Source organism: Sminthopsis crassicaudata, chromosome 5 (genome assembly GCF_048593235.1).
Source record: "Sminthopsis crassicaudata isolate SCR6 chromosome 5, ASM4859323v1, whole genome shotgun sequence".
In the NCBI taxonomy this organism is placed as follows: Eukaryota; Metazoa; Chordata; class Mammalia; order Dasyuromorphia; family Dasyuridae; genus Sminthopsis; species Sminthopsis crassicaudata.
This window is the reverse complement of record NC_133621.1, coordinates 39,912,613-39,925,699: the sequence shown is the minus strand read 5'-3', so window position 1 is coordinate 39,925,699 and position 13,087 is coordinate 39,912,613. Positions and strand designations below refer to the sequence as shown.

At 39.5% G+C, this 13,087-nt stretch overlaps 1 protein-coding gene across 2 annotated transcripts in view; it reads left to right on the top strand.

Annotated features, from left to right (window-relative positions):
• The window catches only part of SACM1L (SAC1 like phosphatidylinositide phosphatase), a 50,534-nt gene that overhangs the window by 9,980 nt on the left and 27,467 nt on the right, over positions 1-13,087 (top strand). The window contains exons 2-5 of one of the 2 annotated variants that reach the window (XM_074271331.1): positions 131-262; positions 7,953-8,050; positions 11,175-11,249; positions 12,737-12,864. In XM_074271331.1, coding sequence (XP_074127432.1) covers positions 252-262; positions 7,953-8,050; positions 11,175-11,249; positions 12,737-12,864 — 312 coding nt within the window. In that variant the 5' untranslated portion in view covers positions 131-251. The remainder of the gene's footprint in view (positions 1-130; positions 263-7,952; positions 8,051-11,174; positions 11,250-12,736; positions 12,865-13,087) is intronic. The other variant, XM_074271330.1, reaches the window with a different exon arrangement.

The window sequence follows — 13,087 nt, the reverse complement described above, 5'->3', positions numbered from 1 at the left end:
GAAAATTCACCATACAGAAGGAAAAAGTCAAAGTATTGATGGAATTAGTTTTGAAACACATTTACTAAAAAAAAAAAATAAAATAACAGAAATAATAACACATCTACATGAAGTTTTCCCCTCCTTGTAGGGATTTCACACCTCAAATGGCCTCATTGGGAGGAATTAAGGAACCAAGTGTGACTGTCAACCAAATCTATCATCATAGTAGTTCAGCCTCCCATGGTGGACTTTTTGGACCAGTTTATTAAATGAAGAACAGGTAATTGCATAGCAAATATATTGATATATGTCATGCATAAACGCAGTACTAAATATTAGGTTTTGATCAATTAATGTCTCTAAATTAATATTTTGCAACTCCCCCCCCAACAAAATCTTGTTCTTAGTGCAGCATTTAATATTGGGGTGTTCAGTGGGAGCATAGTGAAAAGAGCATGAATTACTAATTTTCACAAAGTATGGATATAATTTTTTGATGCAAAATTAAGAATCTTCCCAGTCCATTCTTTTTGATCCCTACGTGGATACATCTGTGATGCCATCAGAGTAGCTATTCTCTCCATGACATTTTCATTCTATATAATCTTGTCCGTAGTTTCCTTTTACCTTACATAATATTAAATCACCCTTTAACATAACATTTAGCGACTCTTGCTTTTTGACAGTATTTAAAAGGTTGATGTGCCTTTTAAAGTGTGTAAGCTTATTTTAAAGTGGAATTAAAATTGAAGCAAAGAAAAAGTTCTCATTTATAGGCATTTTCTCAGCTACCCCTTACATTTGGGACTTGTTAACTTTCTATTCTTATACAAATAAATAAATTCCCCTTAAATTTTGTAGTGTGAGACAAGTGTTAGATGGCTTTTGTAAAGCTAGCTAGGCAAATTCCATGATTCCAGGCTACTAAGCAGAATTTATAGGGGCAACCGACCCATGTGCCTTTGTGAAATGGAGAGAAAGAACGTTCCTCACAAAGTGAGGAAGGAGGGGAAATGTAAGGGGCATTCTGACATTGCTAGATATTTACAAATACTGTGCATGGGAGAAAGAAGCAGAAGGTGGCTGTGAGCTTGAGCTGGGGGAATCTAGAGATCCTAGTAATTGCTATTATCTGATGGAGGGAGGGAGAAAGAAATTAGATTGCTCAATACCGATCCTGCAAGCAGGGGAATGTTGCCCAAAGGAAGTCGGAGGTGCCGGCTTCAGCTCCAAGCAGAAAATGCATCCTTCTGTGGGGAAACTTTCCCAGAACAAGATTGTTAAGGAATTTTTCCCCACTGTGGAAACATGTGATAACTGTGATTTTTATTTATACTGAAAATAAATTAAGATGTCGGTTTCACCTTTCAGAAATTTAATTTATAAGTGAACTTTGGAATGCAATAATTATTCTAAGCAGCCTAATGCTTGTCTGTGTAAGAAAACTTGGTTTTCAGTTAATTGACTTCAAATGGCAATAACATTAAAAGCTAACACCCTCTTCCATGTAAGCAGGCAGCAGAATCCACACATCCTGCTTTCAAGCACACTGAGCATTGCTTTGTACGAGGCTTCATCCAGAAGTTTATTAGAGAATTAGTTTCTGGTTATTTTTCAATAATCTTTGCAAAGGACAGCAAGAGCACAGCACACTGGTGAACTCTGTTGAGCATCAGAAGCACAGAAACACCACATCCCAGTTTAATATAGTTGGCACGGATGCTCTTCACTCAGTTTATTGGCTTAGAATTGTGGGCAAGATAAAGTGGCCCGCAAGAACCGTCATGGTCCACCCCTGGCTGTGTAAAGTGATGACCAGACTTAGTGGAAAACTCAGGAAGACCAGCCCTCACCAGCTGCCCCTGAGCTACCACCTCACTACAGTGTAGGACAGCCCCTTTTTGGAAAAGGGAATGCAACAAGCCAGTGAGGGCTTCTGTGTTTATAGCTGCAGAGGGCAAGAATAGACAATACTCAGAAGCATTTCCATCAAAAATGATTATGTGTTTTGGTAGTTAGAGCGATTCTCCATTTATCTGGAAAATTTGTTTATCTGTTCATGCTAATTTTAAAGAATGATTCATTATCTAATTATTCAAAAGTGGCTCCTAAGAATATACTGAGATTGTAGTTATTTGTACAAAAATGATTCATAAGAATTCATAAGTGATTCATCAGATTATGCATGTGTATGTGAGCAATGTTTCAATGGAATTTTTTGGGCAGGGGTTTTTGTTTTGTTTTGGTGAGGCAATCAGGGGCATGCAGCTAGAAAATGTCAGATGTCTCTAGGGATGGTGCTCTAGGCACTTTACCACCCAGCTGCCCCTGAACAGAATTTTAATATTCCAAATCTTTGGTTCTATTTAAAGCTTAGCTATCTAAACTTGTAGGTTATTCAGGATAAGTACGGTGGTTTAAAAAAAAAAAAGTGTATAATTCCATATTTGAGACTTCCTACATATCTGATATATTAACATTGTCTTAGCATTAAGGCGTTCTGTACTCACAGTAAGCTGCAGTCACTCATGAAGAAAGTCCACTAATCATCATTAACCATGTTTTTTGATCAGAATATATATTGTTCATGTGGCTCAGAAAGGCAGAACTCCAATTCTCAGAGGGCAGATGTGGACTGGTTTTCATTTTTTTCTTTGTGGCCTTGGCAGTTAGTGTGGGATCTTGTACATAACTTAGAGATTCAATGGAACTATAATATTATTGACTTGGGCATTCCCTTTAGTGATCAGATTGTTGTCCATGCTACTCTAGGCTATCATAAACTTGTACCAGGACATCTTGTAAAGATGGAAAGAAATGAGTAAACATGGTTAACCATGCCCAAAACACAGTAAGCGTTTCTATGTGTTCTGTCTAGTCCCTTGTTCTTACTTTGTATCTGGCCCATCCCTTTTTTTCTGGCCATTTATTTCTCTGAATATTTCCTTTGTAATATTTTTTGCTCTGCCCATTCCCACCAAGAACTTCTTTGTCCTTGGGCTTGATCCTCAACTCAAATTTTTTGGAGACTGCATTGTCTGTCTCTTGACTCCTAACTATAAAACATCACTGGTGAATATGAGTATTCAAAGATAGACCCTATTGGAGAGGTAAAGTCGAGGTCTTCACAAGCCCTGTTCTATCCTTTTCTGGACCCAGCTCCTTGCCCATTGCAGTGTCCTTCTCAGATACAGGTAATGGTCACTGGGTGATCTCTGAGTATCCAGAGTCCAGGCAGGAGACAGTATTTGTCCATTTACTCCTGAGTAATGATGAATCTCTTTTAGGACCTCCAGTTTAGCTTTTAACACCCTTTTCCCATTCAGGGCTCAGCCTTTCCAGCTCAAACTCCAGGCTCAAACATTGCACTCCTTCCCAACTGCTGTGATCTAGCCAGTGGTCCTTTCTCTGTTCCATACCTCACAGTGGCTGTCCCACATAGGTGCTGTGCCCTCTCTTCTTCTCCTCCTCCTCCTCCTCCTCCTCCTCCTCCTCCTCCTCCTCCTCCTCCTCCTCCTCCTCCTCCTCTCTTTCTCTCCTTTTTTTTTTTTTTTTTTTTTTGCTGAGGCAATTGGGTTTAAGTGACTTGCCCAGAGTCACACACCTAGCAAGTGTTAAGATTTGAACTCGGGTCCTCCTGACTTCAGGGCTAGTGCTCTATCCACTGCACCACCTAGCTGGCCCCAGTGCCCTCCCTTCTTACCCCTTCAATGGGATACCTCATTCCACTCTTTAAAACAGCTTAACTTCCTTTAAGCTCATCTCAACACCTTCCAGCTTTCCAGAGCTAACCTTGTGTTTAGCTCGTGAATATTTACATTTATTCGTTTTATGTTGATGCTGTATATATTGGTATACTGACTTGTCTCCCACTAATGTAAGCTCCTCTAAGTAGAGATTGTATCTGAGCCCAATGCCTGGCACAAACTTAATGCTTTGTTGATTGTTTGTGGATATCATATACATGTAGAAGGGACTTAATAATAAATAGTTATGGAATTGAATGTTGGCCGAGTTTTTATTAAACTCTTGTGTGTTTTATGAAGGAAAATGATGTTAAAGTTTTGTTTTGAAGAATTTGGAGAGTTATTTTGTGTAAAATAGAATTTCGTCAGTGTGGGAATGCTCTTAACTGAGAAGTCTTTTGAGTTGTCTGAGGCTCTGACAGGTTATTCAGAACCATCTTGAGAATGTATAAGTGGCAAAAATTTTTGAAGTATCTAATTGCATTTTTAAAGTGATGATTAAGATTCCAAGATCATGGTCTCGTTTGAATTAATTATCTTCTTTTTAGTGCCTTTAGTAGAGTCTTTTCACATATATTGGTGACATTTCTAATGGGTGAAATAAAGGACATCATTTTATTAATAACAATAAAAAGAGATCATACTTAACTGTTCTTCATGCTTTATAAAAAACAATTTTACATCTGTTTTCTCATCCCCACAAGAACTCTGTGAAGTAAATAGGACTTTTTATTGCTGTTTTTGTAGATATTCAAGGTGGGAGGGTCAAAGATTATTAATCAAGTGGGCCTCAGACTCAAACAAATAGTTCATTACGAGTGAAAAACCTTGGCTACCTGACTTTGCGTAAGTCATTTTCCCTTTAAACCATTACAATTAAGCAGTCAGGTGGCCAACGGGCTAGATCCGCAGTCAGGAAGAACTGAGTTCAAATTTGTCCTCAGTATGTCCTACTTGTATGATTCTGGGCAAGTCACTTAACCTCTCATTTTCCCTATCTGTGAAATGGGAATAATAACAATCCCTGGCTAGCAGAGTTGTTTTGAGAATCAAATGAGATAATATTTATAAAGCGCTTAGCACAGTTCTTGGCATAAATGTTAGCCCTTATTAATTGTTAATTCTTGTTGACTCAAACCAGCAGGGTTTTTTTGGTACAAAATAATGATGTGTAACTTGTTTTTGTTTTCCTGTTTATCATATACTTACTAAAACCTCCTGTGCACTGAGCATTGTTATAGGAGCTAGAGATAAAAAGGGAAAAAAATAATCCTTTTCAGTAAAAAGTTTGTATCCTACTAAAAGGATATGATGTGCATGGAAAAATAAGTTTGAGGCAATTTGAAAATGGATAGAGCCTGGGGAAAACTTGGCTTGGGAGGTAGCAACTGTATCACTTGAGAAGAAAGATAAGGATTCTTAAAAGCACACCTGAGGAGGATGACATTTCAGGCCTGGGAATAGCTTAGGTGAATGCAAGGGGCAGAACAAGTGTCCAGAATCACAGAACTGACCCAGTCCTATTGCAGTCTGTCCAGAATGTAAAATGGAAAGTCAGGCCATTAGAACTGAACAAATGGAAATGAATGATTTGTTGAGACATCAAGAATCAGTCAAGCAATGGAGGTCTGGTACAAGTAGAGAGCTCCTGGGGAGAGAGACTTGACTATTTAAGCAACTTTGTTTGCCTACAGTTTTTTGCTTGTTTTAATCATTGCGTTTTATTCAGTCTAAGAACAAACATTTTTTTATTATTATTATACCTTTTTATTGACAGAACTTATGCATGGGCAATTTTTCAATATTGACCCTTGCACTCACTTCTGTTCCAACTTTTCCCCTCCTTCCCTCCACCCCTTCCCCTAGATGGCAGGCAGTCTCATACATGTTAAACATGTTAAGACATATCTTAAATACAATATATGTGTACATATTTGTACAGTTCTCTTGTTGCACAAGAAAAATGGGATTCAGAAAGGTAAAAATAACCTGGGAGGAAAAAGAAAAATGCAAGCATTCCACATTCGTTTCTCAGAGTTAAGAACAAACATTTTATGAAGCACCTGTGTTATATGCAAGATGCTAAGCTAGTTGTGTGTGTTCTCAGGTAGGTAAGCATTTGTGTGTTTTTGTTTTCTTTTGGTATAAAACAAAGCATTGATTCACACAACAATTTGGGGCCACTTGAAGAAACCCCTGCACTGTACAAACTGTCCAGCGCAAGGTAACAAAGCACAAATTACAGCCCTCACACAGCTTTTTCTGGAGTAATGTAGCAAGATGTTTGCTGTATCTGGTGCCATTTCAGAGTATTTTGGAATTTTTAAGTTTTTTGGTGTTTGGGGGAGAAGGGGAAGGCTCATAATCTTTAAATCGAAAGCAGTGATAACCGTATTAGGTCTGAAGACGTTACTTCCTTCCAAAATTTTCTCGTGGTGGTTCTTTGTGAGCTTTTCGAGGCAGTGTTATTTGCATTATTGGCACACTGGGCCTTAGAGAGTGCTGTGGGTAATGCCTGGTTTGATTGGCTGATTCATTGCAGTTTATGCTTACACAGAATATGTTCTTTAAATGAATTCACCAAAGAGCTTCAAGCAGTTCTTGGACTAAACTCCCCAAATGTGGATTTTTAAATACCTGTTGCTAGAGGGAGATCCCATTCCAGCAAAATCATGGAACCCTGACGTGCTGACGTATGCTGGACAGTGAAGAAGAGTCTAGAGATATAGTTAGCAGCATAGTGAGAGTGCAATAGACTCCCCACTGAGCTTTCTGCTGCTATGTGAAACTTCTTAACGGGTAGTTTTACAGTACCTCTCTCTGCTACCTCCTAACCTGCTTTCCTGGCCTTACTCCTTACCCCGGTTACTCAGAAACCTTCAAACCACCAGAACAAAAACCATAAAGTTGTATATTGCTAAAGCTGGCAAGAGCCTCAGACATCATGGAGACCCAGCTCCTCATTTTACAACTGGAAGAACCGAGGCTTACAAGGCCCAGGCAGAGTGGGCTCCTGGCTGGTCAGGCGCACTCTTCATGCCATGCAGAGTGGCCCTGTTCCCAGTTGCCTCCATCACCTCCTGTCCAATTGTAAGACTTCTCCTCAAGCCCAGTCAGAGCCTCTCCTGAAGGCTTTCTTCATCTCATGTAGCTGCAGCAAGCTCTTCTCGATGGGCTTTCTGGTTGCTGTCCTTTGCCCTTTGCCCTATGTGTGTGAGAGTGTCTGCTGTCTTAACCTGCCAGTCAAAGGCTTCAAGCTCACCTGCCGCAGGGGCTAGCAGACCACCGGGTGCTGCAGGACTCAGGCCAGAGTGTAACAAACAGATTAAAATCCAGCACAGCACAGACAAATCCATTTGAGGTTTTCTCAGCCAGGAGTCTCCATTTCTGTTTGAATGGGCTGTCTATTCTCTGTCCTCACACGGACTATGGCCCCTCAGCAGCCCACAGTGGTCTCTGGCCGGTGAGTATGTGTCCAACTCAGGCACGTCATCACGTTTCCACACCAGGAGACTGCGTGGGGTGCTTCGCCTGGCTCTCTGTGACCCCAGTGGGGTTTTCTTGGCTAAGAACTGAGGGGGTTCTCCACTTCCTTCTCCAGATCATTTTTATAGATGAGGAAACGGAGGCAGACAGAGCTAAGTGACTTGCCCAGGATCATGTAACCAGCAGCTGATTGGTACAGGGCATAGCAGGGCTTGGTCTGTACTCGGGATGTGCTCTCAGACCCTTAGCTGGGAGACTGTGTGCCTCAGTTTCTTTCTTTGTCAAATGATCAGAAGAAGGAAAGAACAAACAAACTGCTGCAGCAGCTTTACCAAGAAAACCCCAAATGGGGCCGTGGAGAGTCAGGGCTGAAAATAATCATGAAAATAAATCTTACATTAAGCTGATTTCACGATGCTTTAAAAATAACAAAAATCTTTTAAGGAAATGTTCTGTTAAAACTTTTCCACTAATGGTTCTGGTACTGAATTGGGTTGGACATGAAGGGCTTTGGGTTTGAAGTAAATCATTTATACCTTTCCAGGAGATGATTAAAACTGGAGTACTTTCTAATTTAACTAAGTGAAAGAAAGCTGTACCAGATTGTAAATCTTCCTTTGTGGGGATCTTGGGAAAATGTAACCATGAATAAAGAAGTTCTTAATTGCTGAAATGGGAGGAAAGAACTTAAAACACAAAATGTTCTTTTTTCTTATGGGGCTTTTAATTTCTTCTCAGGCATGTGACCCCAGAAAAATTTTACGTCGAGCCTTGTGATGACCGAGTGGATGACGTGCTTGCCATTGATCGTGTCTCCACAGAGGTGACCCTCACAGGTACATGGAGAATAGGGAGGGAAGGCTACTTACAATGTTGCAGTCAGGAAAATTCCAAAATAGCTTTGAATTTGCTATGGATGCCTTTTAGAAAATGTCTTATCACTGTTTTCCATACATATTTTTCTATTTAGGCTTTTATTTGTAATAGGTATTAACATAATTTTGATATTGTATCTGAAAGAAAAATACCATTGAAAAGATTTCAGGTTGTATCTTTTTATTTAAAAATCATTTTAAAAATGTAATTATTTTTGTGGTTAGGTGAGGAAGATTATTGTAAATTGACAACCATTTCTCCAGTGACTTTTATAGAAAATTTGCTGATAGGATCTTAGTGTGTTTTTATTTGTTTAAAGATTTTTATGATTGTATGGGACCACTATTGATGATGAAATAAGTAAATGAAAATATACAATACAAGAGTATTGTTCTCATTAGAATGCCACATTGATGTCACCAAAATGTTGTACAACCAGATTTATTTCTCTGAGCATTTTTCAGTCTTTTATTTAAGAGATGACCTTGCTTTCCTTTCTAGGTGTTAAATATACTAATTTTTTAAAATGATAGATTAACTAGAATTATTGTTAACAATTTTTAAAATATTATGAATTAAGATATAAAAGATCATTCCCATATAGCCTGCAAAAAAGAAGGTTCTATATCAAACTGTAAAACCATTAACAAGTGAATTTTTGTAATACAAAACTTAAAAGTGAAAGATTTAAATCTACATACAGGAATGAATATTTAATTGGTGCTTTCCAAACTATTTGGGCTTCTGAACACTTTTGGATATATTTATGGAATCTATTTAAATTGCCATAGACTGTCTGGATATGTGGAATATAAGAGTGCTTAAGCAAATACTAGGGAAAAATATAGAAAATTAAGTTTATTTCCACATTGAGGAATTGCTACACAATACAAATGTTGTATGTGATTTTATATCTAATATAAAACACAATGTCATTAGCACTTAAGTTTTTTTCTGAATTTCTTTTCACATTAATGTAGAATTTCTCCAGGCATAAACATTTGTCGTGAACCACAATTTTTTGTTATTACAATCTCACAGGTGAAAGGGATTTTAGAGACCAACTAGTCCAACCTGTCTCTGAACCAAAAGCACCCTCTAGAATATCCAACTGGTGGTCATCCAGCTTTTGTCTAGTGGAGCCTACAGTGAAGAGGAAACTTCCCCCAGCCTTCCAGGCCTCCTTTAGGCAGCTGAGTTGCCTGGAAACTTCTTCTTTATTGTCAAACTTAAATCTCCCCATTTGCAGCTTCCCTTCATGGGTGGAAAGTCCTAAGACCTTTCAGAACCGTACTTGTTGTCTTCTACCTAAAGTGTACCCAGAGCTAAAAGTGGTAGAGAGTCACTGGAAAAAGCAGACTTGGCTCCACGACTTCCCTGCGCTGCTCTGTGGTGTGGGCCTGCGCCTGCCATATGAATCCTGACCAGAATCTGGGCAGTGTGAACCTGGGCCAGCCTGCCACCTCATTGGCATGGTTGGTGGGAGGTAGCAGTCTCCTGTCAGTTTTCCAGGTGCTGCTGAGCGACACTTTGATTGTGGCAAAGCTGAGGCATAAGCCTAGTGCAACCTGGTGGTGCCACAGCCAGTGGTGCCAGTGGATGCCTGCAGGATTGTTAGGGTTGGCCTGTGCTTGTAGGCTGTGCTTATAGGCCATGCTTGTAGGCCTGTGATAGTAGGCTCATGCTTGTAGGCCCGTGATAGTAGGCCTATGCTTATAGGTCTCTGCTTATAGGCTTATGATAGTAGGCCCATGATAGTAGGCTGTGCTTATAGGTCTGTGATAGTAGGCCCGTGCTTGTAGGCCCATGATAGTAGGCTGTGCTTATATGCCATGGTTGTAGGCCCATGATAGTAAGCTGTGCTTATAGGCTATGCTTATAGGCCTGTGCTTGTAGGCTGTGCTTATAGGCCATGCTTGTAGGCCCATGATAGTGGGCTGTGCTTATAGGGCATACTTGTAGACCTGTGATAGTAGGCCCATGCTTGTAGGCCCATGGTAGTAGACTTATAGGCCATGCTTATAGGCCTGTGCTTGTAGGTCCATACTTGTAGGCCTATGCTTGCAGGTCCATGATAGTAAGCTGTGCTTATAGGCTATGCTTATAGGCCTGTGATAGTAGGCTGTGCTTTTGGCCATGCTTGTAGGCCCATGATAATAGACTGCTTATAGGCCATGCTTATAGGCCTGTGATAGTAGGCCCATGCTTGTAGGCCCGTGATAGTAGGCCTGTGCTTGTAGGCCATGAAATCAGCTTTCCTCTGGAAGCTTTCTTGTGCTTTTCTATTCTGCTGAGATGGTAAGCTTGGCCAAGGTGGCCAGAATGGGAGCCATTTTAAGTTTGTGATGATTTAATTAAACTGATTTGGAGCCAAACTAAACTGAATTCCAAATGTTTAACTGCTGTCCTTGGATGGCATCCCATCGGATTATTCTGTGTAGTCTCACCCCTCAGTCTTCAGTGGTTTCCCTGAAATACGGGCCTGTGGCTTCCTCCCCTCTCTCCCCCCACCCCAGAAGTGAGCCTTTAGGACCAGTCTGGCCCCTTTTCTTGAGCATTATTCCCTTCTGCAGGCTGTGGCCTTCCTGCTGCTCCTTATGCCTGTAGACGGCCCCCAGGCCTGGGCACCCTTCTTTCTTTCCTCCACTTCTCAGAATTCTTGCCTTCTGTAAAAGACAGCTCAGGTGCCAGCTGCAGGAGGCTTTTCCCAGTCTCGCCAACTGCTAGGCCCTTCTCCTCCAAAATGACCTTCCCTCCACTTTGAATGTGGCATGTGGACACTTGTCTAATTGCCTGACCATCTCCCAACATTCCTGTACTTTTTTCCTTGAGAGCCATCCCATTTAATTAAAAAGCTTTTTTTAATGAAAAGGAGGAAGAGGAGGAAAAAAAATCAGGAAAATGATCAAGATATTGAAACAATCTGAAAATATTTGCAGTGGTTCACACCATGAACTTCCCACTCTTCTAAAAGTAGTAGAGAGAGGTGTCTTCTGTTTCCACTTTGATTAATCTTTGTTTGTAATCGCAGCTATTAACACAGGGAAAGCCTAATAAATGCTTATTGATTCTTCTTCCTTCTAGTGAAGAAAGATGTTCCTCCATCAGCTGTTACAAGACCAATATTTGGTATCTTGGGCACAATCCGACTGGTAGCAGGTAAGAAAAATCAGCTGGATTATGCAAATAAAAGAATTAGTAGATAACAAATAGATTATACAGCACTTTTTATAGGTCTCAGGTAGTAATTTATTATATTATATTAGCAATTTGGGATCACTGTATTTTGAGGCTGTTGTAGGCTTAAGGCTACATTTTAAAACCTTTGGGATTTTAATTTGAATTGGGATTTTTGGAATTCTTTGACCATTAGCTTTAAATTCTTAGTAAATTCTAAGATTTTTTTTTCCCAATTAAAAAGTTTTTTTAAAAAATTAGTAGTGGAGATTTTTCATGTGCAGCAAGATAACTGTATAAATATGTATACATATATTGTATTTAACATATACTTTAACATATTTAACATGTATGGGACTATCTGCCATCTAGGGGAAGGGGTGGAGGGAAGGAGGGGAAAAGTTGGAACAAAAGGTTTTGCAATTGTCAATGTTGAAAAATTACCCATGCATATATCTTGTAAATAAAAAGCTATTAAAAAAAAATTAGTGGTGGAATGGGTACAAAGAATAAGGAATTGATGGAGGTTGCAGGAGTTATACCACGTTGTTAGTGCAGTTTTTATGTTTATGCTTGGGGCTATTGCCTTTCCTAGTTAGCCTTTGTAACTTGGATTTATTATTTAACCCCTTCCAGATATACAATAACTTATCTCCCTATTGAGAGGAAGAAGATCAATCCCTTCCACCAAGACTTTCCATTCTACCTAAACTCAGATCTAGCTCAAATGGAAACTCCTAGCCAGCAAACAGCCTTATCCACCCTTTTGCCCACAATTTTGAAAGCTTTGTAGGAAAGAGTTAGCATGAGAGCATGTGGGCTATTGCATGTCTTGCTATGCAGATATTGGGTCATCGCCTGGTTTCTTTTGATGTCTTAAGCCAAACAAACCTGTGAGCTGGGCAACAAACTGAAACGAGTGGCCATTTGTACTCTGTATGCCACGATGGAGGAAAGGATATGTTTCCTTGTCTCTCCTCCCCAAGTAAGAGTCCGCTTTGGTGACTACGTTGGGCTCTCTTTTGAGAAGTTCTGTGGCCTTTCATTTGACACTTAAATGAAAAAAAAAATGGGTAATTCGTGTTGTGGAGTTGTTGTTTTTAATGGAGAGGGATGTTTGGCCCAGTATTACTGGGTTACAGTAGTACTGATCAGGTTACAGAACTACTGATCAGGAAACTGTCAGTGTAGAGAACAGGTGGCCTCTGGGACTACGTCATAGCTGGAAGTGAAGTGACTTACCTGGGTCCCATAGCTGACAGCTATCGGGGATCACCTCTGCCCCTGTTCACTCTACTCCACCGTCTCTCACATGTTCATAAACACACAGTTCCTAAGATGTTTTGGTATGACTCTTATTTCTAATCATTTCCTTTTTCTTTCTTTTTTTTTAAAAAAAAAAAAAAAAAAGACTTATTTTCCACTTTGGAATTGCTTTTTGAATGACTCATGCGTCTTTGCTTTTGTAGGTAGTTATCTTATTGTAATTACCAAAAAGAAAAAAGTAGGCGAATTTTTCAATCATGTAATATGGAAAGCAACAGATTTTGATATCCTTTCATATAAGAAGACTATGCTGCACTTAACTGATATTCAGGTAAGAGCCCATTAATTTAAAAAAAAATTTTTTTTTTTTTTTTAAAGGCTGGAAAAATAGTGGAAAAATAACTTCTAAGACATTTGAGCCTAATTATCAAGCATTCCCTAGAGTTAAATATAAAATATTTGGCCTTTGGACATTTTAAGATTGCTTTTAACAGACTAATTATATTTTATTATATTTGTGTCATACAATTGTTTTGCATCTTTTAAGTACCTAT